Source organism: Equus caballus, chromosome 1, assembly GCF_041296265.1.
Source record: "Equus caballus isolate H_3958 breed thoroughbred chromosome 1, TB-T2T, whole genome shotgun sequence".
Lineage (NCBI taxonomy): Eukaryota > Metazoa > Chordata > Mammalia > Perissodactyla > Equidae > Equus > Equus caballus.
The window spans coordinates 100,695,743-100,716,746 of NC_091684.1; the positions used below are offsets into that span (position 1 = coordinate 100,695,743).

General features: G+C 52.7%; 1 protein-coding gene and 1 long non-coding RNA gene across 2 annotated transcripts; both read right to left on the reverse strand.

Annotated features, from left to right (window-relative positions):
* Window positions 1-4,933: 4,933 nt before the first annotated feature.
* LOC138923925 (uncharacterized) lies at window positions 4,934-7,746 on the reverse strand. Its single transcript, XR_011438293.1, has 2 exons — window positions 7,162-7,746; window positions 4,934-6,887 (listed from the first exon to the last, which is right to left on the reverse strand). It is a non-coding gene; the product is annotated as an uncharacterized lncRNA (long non-coding RNA).
* Window positions 7,747-8,502: 756 nt separating this feature from the next.
* SFTPD (surfactant protein D) lies at window positions 8,503-19,944 on the reverse strand. Its single transcript, XM_001496642.5, has 8 exons — window positions 19,647-19,944; window positions 17,109-17,310; window positions 12,412-12,528; window positions 12,024-12,140; window positions 11,598-11,714; window positions 11,096-11,212; window positions 10,398-10,481; window positions 8,503-8,992 (listed from the first exon to the last, which is right to left on the reverse strand). Exons 2-8 carry the CDS (start codon window positions 17,305-17,307, stop codon window positions 8,616-8,618), a joined length of 1,128 nt encoding a protein of 375 aa, XP_001496692.2. The 5' UTR covers window positions 17,308-17,310; window positions 19,647-19,944; the 3' UTR covers window positions 8,503-8,615.
* Between the last annotated feature and the right edge of the window lie 1,060 nt (window positions 19,945-21,004).

Genomic DNA, 21,004 nt, shown 5'->3' on the forward strand with positions numbered 1-21,004 from the left:
TTGTCCAGGAAAACACAGGTGTTTTGCTCAAACACCTTTCTGGGTACACTTCTTTCAAAAGAAGTGGGATGCAAGTAGCCATTAACTGGCTAAGCAAATGCCTTGGACTCGGCTAGCCGCCGCCAGCCCCGGGTCCAACCTGCCCTGTCCTGGCAAGCAGAGTGCCTGTACCATCTCATCTCATGCAGCTCTTCAGAGCAGTGACAGCAGAATTGCCTGGAAAGCTTGGCCAGATCCTAGGATCTTGGCTCCCCTCTGGACTCAGTGAGTCAAAAATCTCAGAAATCTGTCGTCTTCACGAGGCCCCTCGGTGAGCCAGATGTTTGCCCCATTTTGGAAACCATCGCCTAAGAAATCCAGTCACCACAGCTGCTTCCTGCCTCATCTCACCTTTGCAGGGAGCCCTGGAGCCAGGGAGCGGGGGCTTCATCATTCCTTGTAGGTCAGACCCCAAGCTCCTTCAACGATTGGCGCCCCGCTAGTGAAAAGCAGCTGCCGACCTACATCCTTCCCTACCCGTTTCCAGGGTCTCTCTGCCTCCCCTGACTTCCAGGGTGGGTCTGCACCTGGGATACCTCTGGGGAGTGTCTGGGACTGGGGGGCCCTGGGCAGGTGAGACTCTGAGTGGGGCGTTGTGTGTACACTGATTTGGGGGTATTTGTCTGTGTGTCTGTGCACGCGTGAGTGTGTGCGTGCCCGTAAGGAAACCTGCAGACCCAGGGCTTACCGTCCTCTGCATCCTGCTGCCAGGGGCTCAGCCCTGCTCTCCCCTCAGCCCGAGGCCAGGCCGCTATCTGCATGCCCTTCAATGGGGAGCATTGGCTCTGGGGGGTCCCAGAGTTTCTGGGCCAGCTGTGTGGGTGCTTGGTCCACAAGAGGCCCTGAGCTGTGCCCAGGGACAACTAGGGCTCCACAGAGATTGTCTGGGTGCTAATATGATCCTGCCTGCCAGGCCTTGGATCAAATGCCCTCATTACCCGCCCAGTCCTTATCTGACACTGGATCTAAGGTTGCCCAGCCCCAGACACCATTACAATGCTCTGTTTCATTGTCTCACTAGCAATTACAGTCATCTAAAACCATCTTGGCCATTTATGTGTTTAAGTTACATCAGTGTAGCAGCGTCATCGAGAGGACCCTGGAGCCAGACTGCCTGGATTCAAGCCCTGGATCCACCACTTTGCAGCTGTGTGACCTCAGGCAAGTCACATGCCCTCTCTGTGCTTTAGTTCCCTTGATGGCAAAATTGGGATAATAGTAGAATGCCATGCAAGTGTTCGTTCTCCTTGTTGTTGTGATTATTTCAAGACTGTGCTTCATTCACCTGTGCAGCCCCAGGGCCTAGAAAAGGCCTAGGAGCCACAAACACTTGATAACTTGGATGAATAAACGAATGAACAAATGAATGACTGAATCTCAGTTCTCCCCAAGATGGGTGACCCAACTCCCTTCTCTGGGGCCTGGCTCAGCTGCAGGCTGGACCCAGGAGAGAAGCAGCCAGACTCATTTTGGAAAGTGGCTCTGGGCGCAGCCTGCTTTCAGGGGGAACTGCATGTAGTGGCCCGGTAAGCTGTGCCTCCTGCTGCCCTCTGCTGGTGGTCTGGAGACAGGGCTGGGCAGCAACCAGAGGTCACAGGGCAGCCAGGTGAGGCCTGTCTGCATCTGCACACGCTCTTGCTTTACTCCGCTCCCCTTTTCACTCGTTTCACCCCCACTTGGAACGCTGTTCCCCAAACCCCCTACCCTGCAGGGCCAGGGCCAGACGCACGCTCCCGCGGGGTGACCACGGGTCTCCAGCACGCCGGGCCTGGCAGCCCTCACTGTCCTGCAGGCCCTGGGTCCTGGCGGAATTCTCTGCTCCTTGTCTGTATGTCCGTCTCCTTTCCAAACTTGGACTGTGACTCTTCGGGGCAGGACCCGCGTGCCACCCCCCACCCTCCTTCCTGCGTGCCCTGTGGACAGCCCTGCTGCTCTGGCCCGGCTCTGTGGAGCCTGTAACTGTGGTCTCCCATCCATGGACTTTCTGGGTACCTTTCTGAAGTCCGATAAGAATCCAGCCCAAGGCTTTGTCCCCCGTCAGCATCAGCAGGGAGAGAAGCTGGGCTTGTCTCAGAATCAGTTCTTCTGGAGAACACCGCTAAGTGTTTACTCAGGATTTTTGTGGTGACCCCACATTGTCTCAAAAGCAGGGGCATTTGAGGCTGGGGACCTGTAACTCAGGAAACTTTAGGGGCTAGCCAAGGACCTGTGAGGGCACCGGTACAGGGGACGTGGGGATCTCCCCGGGGTCTCAGGTGGAGATGACTTTGTGGTGCCACCAGCTGTCAGTCTCTGTTGCAGTCCTGTCCTCGGGCTTCTGGAAGCCCAGCTGACAGACGACCCGGGATTCTTGCCGAGGTCCTGGAGGTGACTTCATGGGCTCGGGGCGTGCCCCTGGTTGGGTCCTGCAGAGCGCTGCCCCTCAAGCTGACCTGGCAAACACCAGCACGCGGCTGCCTCTCTTCTCCCCGACGTCATGGCTGACAGGGCTCATCAGCTGCCCCTCCTCAGCCTGGACGAGACCCTGGAAGTCAGCTGCGCCCCACAGTTATCACCCAGGGCTCCGGGATGGCTGTGGGAAGGAAGGCACTGTCTGCCCGCCCAGTGCTCCTGACCTGTCCCGCTTCCTGCTCACGGAGGAACCATGGCCTCAGCCACCACACAGGCGCGATCAGGTACCATGTGCAGAGTCGCACGTGTGACCGTGTCCCCACTGGGGACATCCTCCGGAGAGCTCACCTTGCCCCCCCATGCAGACTCCTCCCTGTGCCCGTTTGGGGGCAGTTTCTGGGTGACCACGTTCCTTACATGGAGGGTCTGAGTCCTGAGCTCTCCAGGGCAGGAATCAGGTGGCCCACTCTTCTGGATTCCCTGTGCGAAGGGGTCTGGGGGCCTGGAGGTGGAAGCACCCGCGGAGTCTGAGACGGAGGGTGGAGGATGGTTGGAGAGGGTGAACACCACTCACTGTGACACAGTGATTCTTGACCAGCCACCAGGGTGATGGCCGATCCACAGAGAAAGAGCTGGGTCCCCTCCCCTCCCTGGCCAGGGAGCCAGGAACTGCATGGAGCCACAAGGCCAGAGGTGTAGACCCGGACCCGGGCCACGGAGTAACGGCCACGGAGGGCCGAGGGGGCACAAGTTCGGTCTTTCCTCCCCTCACTAAATCCTGACCACGTCTGGAAGGAGGGGATAGGGGCCCTGGAAGGAGGGGGATATGGCGCCTGGAAGGAGGAGATACCCCTGGAAAGAGGAGATGTGGCGCCTGAAAGGATGGGATAAGGCGCACGAAAGCTCTTTCTGTGGTCACAGTGCCTTTCTCATTGCTACTCCTCTACAAATTGGTGTTTTGTCTTATATAGATTTATCAGGAGATACATATCCATATATGTATATATATTTTTTTTTTTGAGGAAGATTAGCCCTGAGCTAACATCTGCCTCCAATCCTCCTCTTTCTGCTGAGGAAGACTGGCCCTGAGCTAACATCCATGCCCATCCTCCTCCACTTTATATGTGGGACGCCTACCACAGCGTGGCTCACCAAGCAGTGCCATGTCCGCACCGGGATCCGAACTGGCAAACCCTGGGCCGCCGAAGCAGAGCAAGCGAACTTACCTCTGCACCACTGTGCTGGGTCCCAAGCATATATTTTTTTAATTTGTCTTTTAGAAAATCTGGTTTCTGGGTTAATTTATCATTTCTGTTATTTTTATTTATGTTATGTTTCATTAATTTCACTTTTTATATTTGTTTTGTCTCTTCTTGTTGTTTTTGAATTTTGTTTTAAAAAGATGAACACAGCGTATTTTCAGTTCATGTTTTTATGTTTTCTAGATTTTTAGTCATGAAAGTAAAGTATATTTTCCTCTGAGGATAGCTTTAACTCTACCCCATAGATTTTTGGGTACATATTGTGGTTTGAATTTGTTAATGACTACTAAGATTGTGCAATTTACCATGTTTCAATACTATTGGCCATCATTATCTCTCTTTTTATGAATTTCGTCTTCTCATTCTTATCCCACTTTTCCTATTTAGGTATTCATCTTTTTCTTATTGATTTACTTATGTATTTTGCACATAAACCAGCATTTTAATCTTAATTTCATGTTGTGTTTTACTTTTTGCCAGAGAAGTTTTATAGATTTTTGTGTAGTCAGATGTATCAATAATATTATTTTGGTTTTCTTCTCTGACGTCATTCTTAGATAGCTCTTTCCTCCTCCATGACTACACAAATCGTTACTTATATTTTCTTCTGATTTTGATTTTTATATGTTACTGAAAGAATATGATTTTATTTTTCCTTTAAATGCTTAACCATTTAACTCAGCATTATTAATTGAACAATTCCTTATTTTCCTACAATATTGGTATTCTATTTTTGTCATGCATATATGATATATATATATATATGTGTGTATCTATACACCCTTGGACCCACCCTTTTTGGATTTTGTGGGGTTTTTTATATTGTTTTGTCTTTTCCTGTGTCAATAATACACTATTGTGCCTGTGTTAGCTTTATAAAGCCCTTTAACAAAAGATGATTAAGTCCACTCTTGTTATATTTTTTTTAAGTAATTTTTCGGGCTATTCTGGGTGTTTGTTTTTTCATGAAAGCTTTGGAACCATTTGATGAAGTCCTCACAGCCTCACTAGCTCTTTTCGGCTTTGAGTCCTTGGAGAATTCACATCCCCCTCAGCCTCTTCCCACTCTCTTGGATCCATTCCTCTGATCACAAAAGGCGTTTTCTCGGCCTGAAGCTGCCATCGGACCTTTCGGCCCTGGGCTGGCCCAGCCACTTACACCCAGAATGAAGCACTCAGGGAGTTAATGAGTGCAGAGGGGCTGGCGTGAGTCATAGTGACTATTTCCTCAGATCAAGAGCCTGGAAACATCTTGAAAACACTTTATTCAGTCCTACAAAGGACTTACAGGTAGGAATTAAGGATTTCATTTGCTCAGCTCCTGCACTTATTCACTTCATTTGTTCTGTCTGCTTACTAAATAAATATGAAAAGTGCCATTTTGCTCAGGCGGGGCCCTCGTGAGTCCCTCTGTGGCTCAAAGCCCTCTGAGCTGGGCCGCCTGAGGGAGACCACACTGCTTCAATAAACAGAGGTCAAATGTGTCAGTGTTCACAAGGTACCCAGTAGGGACCGGCCACGTATAACGACCCCCAGCTCCCGCTCATGGTCTATGTGGATCCAGGGGATCCCCAAAGGCCGTTGCTTTCCACACTTTCACTCAGGGTTCCAGATCACTGGATCGTACCACTTTATATCTGCCAACACTTCTGTGATGACCATAGCATCGGACAAGAGGGCATTTCCGAGATGTGCACTGGCCCTCATCCACTTCCACCCAGAGGTGACACGTCACAGGCCTCTCTTATTGAAATGTTGGCAAATAACAGTGAAATGGATCACAAGATACCAGCTCTTAGTCATACAGAGGCCTAATAGTCACAGACAATTAGACTGAACAATTATAAGGAGTGTCCTGGTGACCGCACCAGGAGATGGCTGTCCTCTATTCTCCCGGCTCACAGGTTTTATAGTCATCCACTCATTCCAAGTCTACTTGCTGAGCACCCCGATTGCCCATCGCTGGAGCACCATTCTACAGCTTATCTCTGATGTTAGGGACACACAGGGCTACAGCGTCTGTGAGGGCATGACCGGCTGTGTCCATCCAGTGCCTGGGAAATATTTGACATATAAATTAATATTTTATCTCCAGATACCTGGCTTCTTTGCTCTTGTATTTAAGACAGGTGACTTGGAAAGGTCAAGCATGGCACTGAAGTTGAATTAAGGGCCTCCGGAAGGTAAGAGTCATTGAGAATGCCCTGAACTTAAGTGACTCGGTTGTCCATGTTCTATATAAGGGAATTCAGGGCAAAGATGGGATCCTAGGGAAGCAAACCCCAGAGAGCTCTCCACTGCTGCTCATTAGGGGTTGTGGGCTGGTTTGGTGGCAGGAGGGCTGAGAACCAGTAGGCAACTTGAGAATGTCCTATTCAACTGAGCAGGAGCTTCCTTATGAAACTGCTGTGGTCGTCTCCCCTCCAGACAGGAGGGGTCCCAGCCTGCTCCCAGGAAGTCACTTGGCATTGCGAGGGTCTTAATGCTCCTGAGAACATACGAGTCACAGTCCTGGCTTCTTCTGGCACCGAGGTCACTAGACTAGGAACCATGTCTACTGTGGTTGGGGTGGGGTTGAAACAGCTTAAGATCTGTGTTGACTGCTGCCCAGGAATGTCAGTACAGGAGAGGCCCCTACGCTGTAGAATGGCGTAGACCTGCGTTTTCTGAAATAGCTGCCCCAGTCCTCTCCTTTACCCAGGCTGTGCCTGCAGAGCCAAATGACACCTCCTTACTTGCTCTCTGTGCCGAAGAGCAAACCAGACTCCTGTGGCCCACGGGGCAGGTTGACCTGAAGCTTCTTCCTGGCGTCTGGGTTCTCCACATTCCCAGCCTTCAACATGGCAGGAGGTTTTTTTTCCCTACTGAGTCACATAGTTCTGCCACTCTTTCCTTCGCTCTTGTCAAGAAATAGGCTTTGGCTTAAGTATTGGAACGGATAGTGACCACGTTGAGAGGGTCTGCCCAGACCAGCACAACCTTGTCTGGGTCCCAGTGGGTGTATTGTACAGTGTGGTCCCTCCCAGGCCCCAAGTTTAATTGGTTGGACCAGAGGGTGACATGTGGGGCAGGTAGATTCATTTCCACAGGAGTTTTGAATTGATGTCAAGCGAGAGCCTCTGATCTCTGGGTGGCAATCTCTGTGACACACGATTCCCTATGCTGGGCAGTTGAGACACTCGCAAGCAGAGGAAGCTGGTGGGTAAAGGAGGAAAAAGTGAGGATGCACAGAGAGAGACAGAGGCCAGCGGGGAAGCACGACGCTGCCTGTGCTCCCCGAGACCATCTCGAGCCAACTCAGAACTCTCTGTTCTTGGAAGAAATGCCTCTCTCTGGCTTAAACAAGATTCAGTTACTGTCTCTTATTTGCAGTAAAAAAAAAAAAAGGCCTTTCTAAGCTCCCTCAACGAGCGTGTCCAGGTGCAGCCCCTGTTCTGGAAAGTTGTTTGCTCATTATTGTATAACTGACCTGTTTCAAAAGCTTCCGGGGAATGGAGATTTTCCAAGAAACAGGAGGAAGATCTTATCAGAGAGCCTGAGCTGCATGCTGTGGCTTTTGTTTGATCCCTGAGGCATGACTGCAGGGGTGTTGGGAAGAGGGGTGGGTCTTGGGGGTCCCCTTCAGGCAGGATCAGAAAGGGCAGTCACCCTGGTCCCTGAGAGCAAAGAGACAGCGTTTGGTTTCCTGTCTGGGGAGGGTTCATCCACGTGTCATTCCAATTTCTTAAGCACTGGTGTCATTTAAATTGTCTTAGCCGTAGTCTGTCAATGAAATCAGCTAAACATAAAGAGGCCTTTGGCCTAAAAATTCACAGGCCAAAAGTATAAGCTTTGAGGTCCGATGACCGTTTTCCGAGGAGCTGTAGAAGCTGCCTGCGGCCCCGTGCAAGTCCCTCCCTCTCTGTGCTTGGTTCCCATATCCGTCAAATGAGGAGGAGGATTTGACTGGACTACCTCTGGGGCAGAGTAGGGGAGGAAACTTCTGGAACTGCCAGGCCACAGGAGGGTTGGGGATGAACCTGGGCACGAGATGAATCTGTGCCTGACGTTTCAGAGGGAGTTAGGACTTTGCAGACAGTGCTCCCTCCCATGAGCCAGGAGGCAGTCACACTGACACAGATGGAGGGAGGACCTGGGCTGTGTGAGGATGAGGAGTCGACGGGGGTGAGGCCATGCAGTCGGGGTCGCGGGGTGGGGGCAGATGCTCCCACCAGGTCATCCTGCTATGCTGTGCAGCTGTCTGGGCTCAGGCCTTGAAGCAGGAGGCAGCCCCTGAGGCCTCCCAGCCCCCTGGGTACTCCAGCTTGCAGTGGCTACAGGAGTCTGTAGCTCAGGGAGAGGTCCTGAACAGAGGTGCACGTGGGGAGCCGTAAGCAGAAGGCACCGGAAGCCATGGGACAGATGAGCTCACCCTGTAGGGAGCACAGGGAGAGAAGAGAACCGAGAGCTGAGGGTCCAGCGCTGGCCATTAAGTGGCCAAGAGGAGGATGAGGAGCCACAAAAGAGGCTGCTAAGGAGCAGCTGTAAGGATGAGATAAAAGCCAGCCAGAGTGGTGTCCTGGAAGCCAAAAGAGGAGGGGGGGGGAGAGGGGTCAGCGGACTCAGAGGCAGGGGGAGGAGGGCTGACGAGGAGCCATCGGGTTTTGCAGGAGGGAGGTCTTGGGAACCTGATTTTACCCCTGCAGCTGAGAAAGCCGCGGCCCTCCCTCCTCTGCCAGGGCTCCCACCGTGTGCGGCCGGTTGGTGCTTTATTCCCAGATGGGCGTTCAGCAGCAGCCCTGCCTGCTCCCCCAGCTCTGTGGAGACGCCCTGGCCGGCAGAGGTGTCATCTTTTATTGGCCTGTTGGCAGCACACGGGCCTGGGCCCTGCCTCACCGGCCAGGCTCCGGGCCAGCACCGCCTCCCCCGCCCCCACCCCGTGGCTCAGAACTCGCAGATCACAAGGCGCTGCTCCTTGCAGTTCTTGTCGTTCCACTTGCCATTGGTGAAGATCTCCACGCAGTTCTCGGCCTCTCCGTTGTTGTTGGGCTCCCCCGGGGCCCAGTTGGAATAGACCAGGGTCTCCCCCGTTGGGTAGGTGAACTTGCCCTCTGTCGTGGCGTCGGTCATGCTCAGGAAGGCGATCTTGTTCTGAGCTGTCACCAGCTGCTGCAGGGCCTCGTTCTCAGCGGCCGAGCGTGGGGAGGCCAGCTGCCCCCCGGCCTGTGTGCACACCTGCTGTGCCTCCTCAAAAGATTTCTCAAAGCCTCCCGTCTTGAAGATCTTCTCCCCGACCCTTCGGCCATTGGGGAAGAGCTCAGCTAGAAGAGGAGAGAAGGCTGGCTGGCGCTCAGGGGCTCGTGGATGGAAATCTCCAGGGCTCCAGAGAGAGCTGTGCCCCAGCCTCACTGGGCTGATCAGGAGCCCGGGCTGCACCCTGACCCATTGCCCTTCTCCTCGGAGGAGCTTCAACAAGGACTCGGGGGGCAGTTTCTCCCCCCGCTCAAGGTCGCACCCAGGGTCAGTGCAAGAGTTCGTGTGCTGTCACTGGGTTTATGTTCCGTGCATCTGGGTGGGTGTGCGTGTACATACATGAGCATGTCCATGATTCCATCTGAAGGGACACAGGAGCACTTAAGGGCCATCTGGATTTGTGTGTGCGCGCGTGTGTGTGTGTACACGCGTGTGTGCTCTGTGTGAAGACAGGGTGGAGAGAGGGATTGTATTGAAGTGCACGTGTGTGCAGGTGCACGCACACGTCCTCCTTGGCTTGCAGGGGTGTGCACGAGTGAGTGACTACGTATGCAGACACGTGTGTGGAGGGAGGGAGACACGCCTAGTGCTGGAGCCCCTCATCCTTGAGTCCTTGAGCTTGAGGACTTGGGAGCCAACCCTGTGTCTCACCCAGTCAGGCCCCTTCATGCCCAACTTCAGAAAACTGTTTTTGGATCAATGAGATTTGCTGAAGGATGTGAACTCAAAGCTGACGTCAAGGAGGAGGAGGAGGAGCAGCTGGGGATGGAGGTGGAGGTTCCCAAGGGCACAGGGCCCTCAGTCGTGTGCTGCTGGAGGCCTCTGGCTCCAGGATGCCCGGGTTAGGGAAGAATCTCTGCATGCCCATGGGCACAACTAGGGTGAGGCACTTGGTGGCCACACACCAAGGTCAGGCCCCCACCAAGGCCTTGAACCCCGAGGGCAACATCTCAGCCCCAGCTCTTGGGACACAGTCTGAATTCTCTGCTGCCGTAGGCTGTGCAGCAACATCTCTGGCACTTGCACACCTGGCCCCACAGAGGTAAGAAACGCATCCTGTGTTGGGCGTCCCCGTGTCTGTGAGAGGGACCGGCACAGGGTAGGCAGGAGTGAAGCTCTGCAGAACTGTGCTGAGCTCGGGGCATCCATCTGGCTTGGGTCACGGTGGCTGTGATGCTGGGGGGTGTTCTGGAGCCTATGTCCTTGACCGTGCTCCCACCATCGCTGAACTGGGGCCACGGGCCGCATCCTCCTACCCGTTCTTTGCATCTGCTTCCAGCTCTGGGAGCAGGTGCTGCGCTGCTGTGTCCTAGCCCTCTCCTTAGCCCCACTCCCTGCCCCGGTCCCGGGTCCAGCCCTAAACAAGGTGCCAGCCAATCCTAGACCCAGGCCCAGCCAACTCCAAGTTAAGGCTCAGACCCCGTGTGTGGCTGTTCCTCAGTGCGCAGCTCAGGCTCAGGTCCAGGGACTCACCTTTCTTATACTGAGAGAAGGCATCCTGGAGTTGTTGTACCTGTCTTTGTAAGGCCTCCACCTGCCGCCTCAGAGCAGTGACATCTGCAGGAGAGAGGCTGAGTGAAGGCCTGTCCAGCACAGCCTGCGATCAGCTCAGAGCCTGGGCCTCAGGGCAGGGCGCCCACTTGCAGGCACATATTGGGAATGGGGCTAAGTTGCTGAACCGAACCCCAGGAAGCCCACCTCTGCTGACACAGTGCTGGCCCCTGCTGCCCATGGGATTTCCTGTGGTTCTGCTGTGAGCTAATTGTCCCCTGAGCAGACCCCTGCAACTCGCTGACACTGAACCAGATGACATTTTAACTCCAGACTCTGAGAATCTGAGAGCACTTCCTTTTTTGAGGGGACAGGAATACACGTTCCTCAGGTACTTCTCAACCACTGGGTTATGTGATGCTCAAAGCTACCCTATGATCTGGGAAGGGTGCTACACTCTTCCCAATGATCAGATGGAAAAACCGCCCAGGGTTGCCCTCCACTGAGTAACAGAGTTTAAAACCAGAGCCTAATTCTCCTGCCTCCCAGCCAGCCAACCTCTCCTGCTTTCCACCCGCCAACTGTAGGTCACGGGGCGGACATCCAAGGGAAGGGGCTGCCCGAGGTGGAGAGGGCTCCTCTCTCCCCCACAACCCCCAGAGCCATGGGGGCTACCTTACCTGGAAGCCCACTCTCTCCCTTTGCTCCTTTGTCCCCAGGGACACCTCTCTCCCCCATCAGTCCTGGGGGGCCCCTGGCACCTGGAGGTCCCTGTGGACCCACAGCTCCAGCAGACCCTGGGATCAGAGAAGGGGAGTTGGGTGAACTCTGCACACATTTCCCAGCGTTTTCACCCTCCCAGTACATGGAGTGTCCTACGGCCCAGACACACACCCTCCCCATACACAGCCTGTTCCCCGGACCCAACCACGTGCCCTCTCTGTCCCCATCACTCAGCAACCAATCTTCCTTGTAGACAAACTGTCCATGTTGCTCACACCACACTCTCCCCAGATACAGACAGTCCCAGAGCCCAACAATGTATCCTCCTTGGATGTAGACTGCCCCCGTTGGCCAGGAACGCCAGTTCTGACTGGGTGGGTGGGGCAGAGGGGTGGGCATCAACAGCTTCAGTGGACGCATGGGAACCGGAGCCCAGACCCGGCTCCTTCCATCGCTCACCTGCTGTCCCAGCACTGCCAGGGGCTCCCGGCTGGCCAGCGGCTCCCCTGTCTCCTTTAGGACCCATGGGGCCTCTTGTCCCCGCAGAGCCCTGCATGCCTGGGGCACCCACTTCTCCTGTGGAAGGAACAGATTGGGAGAAATGCTGCTGGGAGTGTGTTCAGCGTGTGTCGTCCTCAGTCCTGGAGCTTTTCACCCGCAGCTCCAGGTGGGAGAGAACTCGGGAGACTGCCCCTTATTGCCGGGATGGCAGCAGGGAAGTGCTGCCGAGGTGAGGCTGTGGGGGAAGGGCTGCGGCCGGCCGGGCCTTCCCAGTGCCGGTGGTCTGGGCCTCCTGGTGCTCTGAGCATGCCTTCCAGCACATCATGCTCTGCCAGCGTCCTTCCTCTCTTTCCCTCCCACAGAGCCCACGTGCCAACCACCTACCTTTGGGCCCAGCCTCTCCTTTTGGGCCTGGTTTTCCTTGAGGTCCCATGTTCCCCTGCCTCCCTGTGGGACCCTCTTTTCCAGCTGGACCTGGAGAACCTTGAGGTCCTGGAAGTCCTGGGGAAAAGGACCAGCCCAGTGAATGACACTAAGTCTTCTTGGAAGCGGGAGCGCGTGATAAAATGAGAGCAGTAATGGGAGTCAGAGAGGCAGCGTCATCCTAAGGATGCTGCCCAGCCACATCCCAGTCTTCCCTGAGTAACCCAGTGCCACCTTCAGAACGACCCTCTTCCTTCTTCCTGGGATAGGATCTGGGCATGCCTCCCCGCACGTCCTAGTGGCAGCAGCACCTCCTGCAGTCATCTGCATTCCATGTCCAGCTGCTCACCACGTGGTCCAGCGTCTCCTTTGGGTCCAGGTTCTCCAACAGACCCATTCTCCCCTTTGGGCCCAACTGGTCCAGGTGGTCCAGGCATTCCTGCTCGTCCTACAGCTCCTGGCAGACCTGCAGCAGCAGAGAAATGAGAATGAACCTGGCTCTGCGTAAACCTGTAGGGTCAGGCCGGTGGCATTCCTTCCAGGTTCTACAGGGCGTAGATGTTTCACCTCCACACTTCTCAGTCCAGGGGTGACCCGGGAAATGAATGTCCACATCCCCATTTTACAGGCTTCCCAGAGTTGGAGGCGGATCCCAGCAGGCATCCTGTCAGCATCCCCCTGGATCATGTACTCCTCGCTCTCCCCTTCCCAGAACCAAAGTTTGCGTCAGAAATGATGCCCAACACTGATCATCAGGGAAACGCAAATCAAAACCACAGTGAGATATCACCTCACACCTGTTAGAATGGCTGTTATCAGAACCACAAGAAATAACAAGTGTTGGCGAGGATGTGGAGAGAAGGGAACCCTCATACACTGCTGGTGGGAGTGCAAACTCGTGCAGCCACTATGGAAAACAGTATGGAGATTTCTCAAAAAATCAAAAATAGAAATACCATAAGATCCAGTGATTCCACTTCTGGGCATTTTTATCTGAAGTAAATGAAAACACTCACCTGAAAAGATATTTGCACCCCCATGTTCATCACAGCATTATTCACAATAGTCAAGATGTGGAGACAACCTAAGTGTCCAGTGAGGGATGAATGGATAAAGAAAATGGGAGATATATATACAATGGAATATTATTCAGCCATAAAAAAGAAGGAAAGCTTGTCATTTGCAACAACACAGATGGCCCTTGAGGGCATTATGCTAAGTGAAATAAGTTAGACAGAGAAAGACAAATACCATATGACCTCATTTATATCTGGAATCTAAAAAGATTGAACTTACAGATACAGAGAACACATTGGTGGTTGTCAGAGGCGAGAGTGGTGGGTGGGGGAAATGGGCAAAAGTGGCCAAAAGATAATGTAAAGCATGGTGACTATAGCTAATAATACTGTATTGAATATTTGAAAGTTGCTGAGAGAGTAAATCTTAAAAGTTCTCAGCACAAGAAAAAGTTTGTAACTATGTGTGGTGGTTGATGTTAACTAGACTTATTGTGGTGATCATTTCACGATGTATACAAATATTGAATCCTTATATTGTATACTTGAAACTAATACATCAGCTATATCTCAATTTTTAAAAAGCTATGTAACATGGTCTTGAAACTATAGACAACAGGCCAAATTATTATCTAACGCGTCATTAAGTGATAAAAGTATGCTATAAACCCTATGTTCAATATGCTCCTGTTTCCTAAACATGTACGTGCATTGTCAGGTGTGTGCACAGGTAATACACAGTGGAAAAAACACAGGAAAGAGGTACACACAAGTGTTAACAGTTGTTCCTTCAAAGGGGTACAATTAAGGTAATTTTAATTTTCTTCTTTTTTGTCTTTAGTGATCACATATTACTTTTGTATTGAAAAAATGATCAGTTTTTAAAAAAGCATGTTACCTCAAGAAAGGCTGCCTAAGCCTAAAATTATACAAGATTTATGCAAAAGGAGGAAAGGGAGCAAATGACCATCAATAGTGAAGAATGTTACACTCCATTCTGCTAGTTTGATTATTCCTTTTTATTGAGGTGAAATTCATATAATGTAAAATTAACCTTTTTAAAGTATACAATTCAGTGGCATTTAGCACATTCACAGTGTTGTGCAACTATCTCCTCTGTTTATTTAAAAACCTTTCATCGCCTGCAAAGAAAACCCCACACCCATTAAGCCATCACTCCCTGGCCCCTCTCCTCCCAGGCCCCGGCTACCACGATTTTGCTTTCCGTCCACATCACCTATTCTGGATATTTCGTAGGGATGTGTTCATACAACATGCAACGCTTTGTGTTTGGCTTTTTAAATGTGGAGTGATGTTCTTGTGGTTCAGCTACTTTGTAGCGTGTCTCAGTGCTTCATTCCTTTGTATGGGTGAACAGTATTCCATTCTACGGAGAGAACACATTTTCTTTATCCATTCTTTGCTTGATGGACATTTGGGCTCTTTCTGTCTTTTGGTTATTGAGAACAAAGCTGCTATAAACATTCATGTGCAAAAAGAAAAGAAAAGAAATGACACCTCACAGGTGGTGCTCACTTGTTCCCTTGCTCATTATTTCATTTATTTGTTCATTAAGAAACCATCTATGGAGCTTAACTTTATGCTTAGCGCTGGGCAAGGTGCAAATGTTAGCACCAGTCTGGTCTGCAAGGGATCTGTGACAGGATTTTAAACTGTGAGGCACGGGCAACGGGTGAGGAAGACAAGTCCTGGGATGTCCCGCATCCCATCACAGCGCGCCCGACCCCTGCACACACACGTACTCAGCGCTGTTGTCCTGAAGGAGGAAATGGGACTCCGGGGCGAGGAGGGTTTAGAGAGACTTGTAGAGCAGAGGGGACATTTTGGTCTTGGAAACGATGCTCCCAGGGCAGGAGGGGCCAGGTCTGCCTGGGGTGAGAACGTGGTGTTGGTGCGGGACTGGTGCATTAGACGGGCAGCTGAGTGTCTGTGCGGGGCATTGTGCCCTGATTTTAGTTGCAATCCTCACTAGGAATGAAATGGAAGTACAGGGGCTATAGGATGGGCACCACGTCCCACACCCAACAGTGCAGTGGGCCAGGAGCAGAGATGCCCCGACCCCAGGTTGAGCCTCTCTTGGGCTCCACACTGGCCAGGATGGCAGCAAGGCGAGGGGCCAAGGGAAAAAGCCGCTCCCTGCGAGGGAGCGTTGGAGGTTGCCCACCCTTGGTGCACCAACTGTGGAGGCCATGAGAGCACTGAGGTGGGGGGAGGGACCCTCTCTTCAGCAGCAAGCACCCACGCCTCCCAAAGCACCCACTTTGCATCCTGGGATCCCTGAGGATCTAGCCCTGCACGCTCATGCCACCTGAAGTGAAGCTTTACGGACTAGCAGTGTGGCCAGTCTTAACTGCACTCAAATTCCTCCCGTCTTTGCATTTTACATTCATTCATTCCACAAGTATTCCCTGAGCTTCTCTACGTGGGAGGCACTGTCTTAAATGCTGAGATATAGCAGTGAAAGAAAGAGACAAGAAATCAAATCTCTTCTTCATAGAGCTTGAACTCAAGTGCACAATGACTAGAAGCCTGTCGGCTGGCGCAGCTGTGCACAGTTCTGTCTCCAAGCGCTGATCCAAGGCCAGGCTTGGAAAGTAAGTGCACGGGGTGAGGCATCTGCACAAGAAAGAGAGGTCTCTGCCACACTCCATGCCCTGGGTTCAGAGCGCAGCTGTGGGAAAGGCCCCCCCAGGATTCAACTCAGGGCACCTCTGGGAATTAGAGAGAACCGGGATTATCCGAGAGAGAGCTGGCACCTTGAATACCACCCTTCTCGCGAGTCCACTTCCAGGCGGCCTTCCCCGAGCCCCAGCCCATTGCTGTTGGGAGCCCCTTTCTGACTGGAAGGGACAGACATGTGCTAGCTTACCTCCTATTCTACAAAGCCATGGGATGTTGCCTGTGCTTTCCAGCTTAAATGTCGTTAGTTTCCTTCCTCCCTAACCAAAACGCAAACTCCAGAAAGATAAAGACCACGGTTGATCTCTCCCGAGCCCTAGCGCAGCACCACAGGGGTCCTTCTGTCCTTGTTGCTGGTTCATCGAATCAGCTCTTCTTGACAATAAAACATAAATCCTCCCCATGAGGCAGTATTTCTCGGATAATTCCCTTAGCAAGCAGGACCTCCGGAAACCTCAGGAGAATTTGCCTGATTGGCACAGCAGGAAGATGCAACATTATCCTGAAGACTCAACAGAAATGAAACCTTAGCTCGACTGTTGTTACTGTGTGGTGGATACCACTCCCATTTACAGATGAGCAAATCGAGACTCAGAGACCCCGGGGGCTTGTCTCTGGAAGGTCCTTGCTGTGGAGGGGGAGCCAGCAGTCACGCACACATCTGCCTGAGGCAGGATCCCAGGTCCTTTTCACCTTCCAGACTGGGTGTCATTTAGCCTTTCTGCGTCACAATTTTCTTACCTGTCAAGTGGGACGAGTATGTCCTTTGCGAGACTTTTGGTAGGATTACATGAATTACTTAAGTGACCACCCAAGCACAAGGATGGACAAAGAAACGCGAGCGCCCTTTGCTTCTCTCCGTAACGTGTTTAGGGCAAGTCCTTTGGATCAGGTCTGAGTACAGGCCCACAGAGCCTTACCCTCTGCCTTCATACAGAATTTAATTAAATTAAACATGAAAAATATTTAACTCCCTGCACAGGCACTATTTATCAGAATGAACAACTGTTAAGTGCTGGAGCGGAGGTCAGTGGGCTCCAAATACCCACTATTGTCTCATTCTTGGAGTGAGAGGAATCAGAATCTTCCAGGGGAGGAGTCAGAGCAGCTGGTGAGGGCGGGAGGCACATGGGGGCTCAGGGCAGCCTGTCATTTGCCAACCAGTAAAGCGATGTTTTAGGTAGACTGAAAGTCTGGGGGAAACCCACCCCTTGGGGAGAAGAAGCCTGTGTCCAAGCCTCCCAGAGCAGAATGACCAGAGTTTCTGAGTTGGTTACAATTCCAATGCCCACCGCTTCCCACCAGCACAAGCCCATGGTCCCAGCTCTACCTGGATCCCCCTTCTCGCCCCGGGGGCCCTCTCTCCCGTCCCGTCCATCACGACCAGGCAGGCCACTCTCCATGGGGCTACACATGACCAGGGTGCAGGCGTTGGTCACTGTTCTCTGGGAATAGGTCTTCATTTCTGCTCCCAGTGACCTTGAGGGCCGTGTGAGCAGGACCAGCACAGAGAGAGGGAGGAGAAACATGGCCTGGGCAGATGAAGAGAAAGAGAAAGTGAAAGGACATGCTCTTGGTTCTAGGACGCGGGTTAGGGTTTGGCCCGGCTCCTGACAGTCAGGAGAAGCACTTCCCCCACCTGCCCTCCCCTCATGCGGGACCAAGAGCAGCAGGACTCTGAAAGCAGCGTAGGGGCAAAGCGAGCATATGGCGTGGCCTGGGAGGGCATGAGTCAGCCAGCTGGAACTCTGATGTGGGTTGACATCCACCTATTCTCAGATGCCCCGTGTCGTCCCTTCTTGTGTTTTCCGTTGGACGCTGCCATTGGCATGGAGGCTAGGATGTAGAATTCTGCACAGAGGCCGTGTGTCACATCAGGAAGGATCCACTGAGTGCTTTGGGCAGGACCTTTCCCCTGTCTGGACCTCCTTCTCCCTGTCTGTACCATTAAGGTGTTTGGCTCAGCTCTGACGAGGCAGACCTGGTCCTCTCACTCACTGCCTTGGATGGACTAGAACTGCTGGTCTGCGGGCCTGGTCTGAAAAGGAGCCAGAGTCCCGAATTCTGAGCACAGGATGGTGCATGGCTGCGTGTTTGCCCGGTGATTTGTCGTTCCTGGGCTAGATGCTGTCTCCATGAGGAAAGTGCCAGAGAGAACCCAGGTGAAAGTTCTCAGACACATTTAGTCAGCAGCTGGAGAGACCCTGGGATGCCTAGAGCTCTGCCCGGACCACTGGAGAGGACTCGGAAGAGGGGCCTCATGGAGGAAGGGCACATGTGCGATGGACTCAGGCACAGGAGCCTGGTTCTGGAGGCAGGAAAGAGCAGGCGTCTAGGAGGGCATCCAGTGACCGTCTGAGAGGGACTTAGGAACTAGGGGCGATCAGGGAGGATGCAGAGTCTGCGTCACTCCCAATGTTGGGCTTTTTTCCTCTCTCAGAGAGAAACTGTTAAGTTGAGGATGGAAAGAGCTTGTGGGAGTTGCAGGGGCTGGGAACAAAGCCTGAGGGACCTGTGCAAAGGAGAAGGGGGCCACTAGGCAGCTGCGGTGGCGGCAGGGGAAGGAACTCCTGGCCAGACAGCTGCCTCCTTCTTTGGTTGCTGGCGATTCTGGGCTGTGGATGAGCCCTATTTTGCACTAGCCTCTTTTGATTTTGAATTCCTCACTTCCTCAGGCATTCTAGGAGTCTCTAGAAACACCCAGGTGGGCTCGCAGGCCAGCTGCCGCTTCACTGCACTTGCCGTGGCAGAGGCTCAGTCAGGAGCATCAAGGACCACGACAGAGCACGGGCAGCATCCCTGGTCTGCAGCTTCCACCACTGTGGGGCCCTGCACCCAAATCTGGGGAAGGATGAACAGCAATAGGCTTTCTGCCCAATGGCTCAGGATGGCGCAGAAGGCACCGCTGCCCTTTGTGGTGGGAAGGGGACTTGGAGAAGCTAACGCACAGCTTTTCAGACCCAGGATTCAGGGGAGGCATCTTGCTGGCACTACAGAGGGTGAGGGCAGAGCCACAGCCCCCTCAGCCGATGTAGTGCTCAGTTTATGACAAGCTTTCAGACTAAGATTTTATTGAAAAAATGAATCCTCTGAAAATTGGTTGGAAAATCATTGACCTAGTCCGGTAGGTTTATTTATTTATTTTTTTTGAGGAAGATTAGCCCTGAGCTAACTGCTGCCAATCCTCCTCTTTTTGCTGAGGAAGCCCGGCCCTGAGCTAACATCCATGCCCATCTTCCTCTACTTTATACGTGGGACACCTACCACAGCATGGCTTGCCAAGCGGTGCAACGTCCACACTGGGGAGCTGAGCCAGTGAACTCCGGGCCACCAAAGTGGAACATGCACACTTAACCGCTGCGCCACCAGGTCGGCCTCACAGTAAGTATTTTTTTTAAGTAAAGATTTGAGGCTAAGAGAGGAGTGTGTTTATCCAGGTGCCACAGTCAGCTGGTGCCAGAATGGACTTAGAACCCTGGCCTGTGAATGCCTGATCTGTTTCTCTGCCACCACCCTTGTTTCTGAAGGAATCAGAGATGGAGAGGAGCCAAGGGAGAAGCTGGAGCTGCATTTTCCACTGAGGCTTCTGCACGACGGCATCTGGGGTCTGGCTAGGTGTCACACCCCACTCACCCACCCTCCCCCAGCCCAGCAGGCAGATCTCCCACTGAGCAAAAGGAGTGGAGCGAGGGGCAGAAAGGCACAATTATTACCCCACTATGACCCCACCTCTCACACCCACACTCCGGGACCGACTGCCCAGACTCTGCCTTCCTCAGCACCGGGAGGATGAGCTCCCCATATGGGCAGGGAGATATTCACCAGACGCTGGGAGAACAAAATGAGAGGCGAGGACAGAAGTACTCACGGTTGCGTCCTCTAGGGTTCCAGGATCTCCAGGCAAACTAGCCTTTCCTTGGTAGGCGCTGGCTATTTATACCTGCCCTGTAAGCTGAGCCTCCCAGCTCTGGTCTTCTGAGAACACTCTTCAAAAAGTGGGGCAATTTTCTTCCCTGTTTACTCACTCTCCTCTGGCTCTGGAAACCTGCCACTGATATTCATAACACCACACGCATACCACCTTAGAGTTTGTAGAGCGCCCTCAGTCCTTGACCTCCTCCACACCTCACTGCAGCCCTGTGAGTTAAGTGGCATCATCAGTGTCTGCATTTTGCTGATGTCCAGGAATCCAAGGTCCAGAGAAGACCAGCAAGCTGCACAATGACTTGCAACTATCGCAAGAAACCTGTATTTGAAGATTTCCAAGAGCCAGGACTTGCTACGCCCACTTCTCTTCTTCTTCATCTCAATATTGCTGCCCAGATACTGGGGAAGAGCTGGGAGCTCCTTAGCATATCTGGGCAGGGGTGGGGCATGTGGAGGGGCTGCAGGCTGTGGGGACATGCCTGGAAGAGCTGCTACCTGGCAGGGTCACTCTTTTGCTGTCTGCTCTGGATCTAGGAAAGTGCCCCACTTGCCTTTTGTGGGATGGCCTCCCCTTAACTTCCTTCTCTCATCTCTCCACCGTCTGAGCTGATGTTTGCCTGTGCATTGCTCTAGTGGCCAGTTTGGGCCCCTGAGCTGCTGCCACACTGTTGCAGCCACCCACAAGGAAACTCCCTACCAGGGATCGTGGGGCAGCTGCCTGCCCTATTGCCGTTGCTAGCATCTCTTGCTTCTAGATCCCCATGACTTTATCTCTTGCATCAACCCCTTGCCTAGGTCCACACACCAGCTGCCTCAGGTCTCCACTTCTCTCCTTTGGCCACCTCATTGGTGGCGCTGACTTGCTCCTGGCTTTTGATGCTCCTTGTGGCATCTCCTCGTATATTGCAGGATCTATAATGTCAGATTTCCTCAGCTGGTAGGGAAAGGTCTTGTTTCCCATATTGCAATTTTTTGAAGCAGGATCCCATAGTGGAGTCCCCTGGACCTCGATGATAGAACTCTTTCATTATTAACACACAGCCATCTCCATTCTAGGGGGTTCATGTGCCTCCTAAAGGTCTAGGTCAGCATGGAGACTGAGCCAAACCATTGCTCTCCCCTCCCACACAAAGCCTACTTGTCAAGTCTTATATTTTCCTTATTTATGGTGACTTTAATTTCAGGAGCCCTGTACTTGTTGTTGGCAGCCCATTAAGTGCCACCGCCTAGCCTGTCAAATACATCCCTCACAATGCCCTGGGACCCCCACTATAGCACAAGATATGGTGTTTCCTTTGT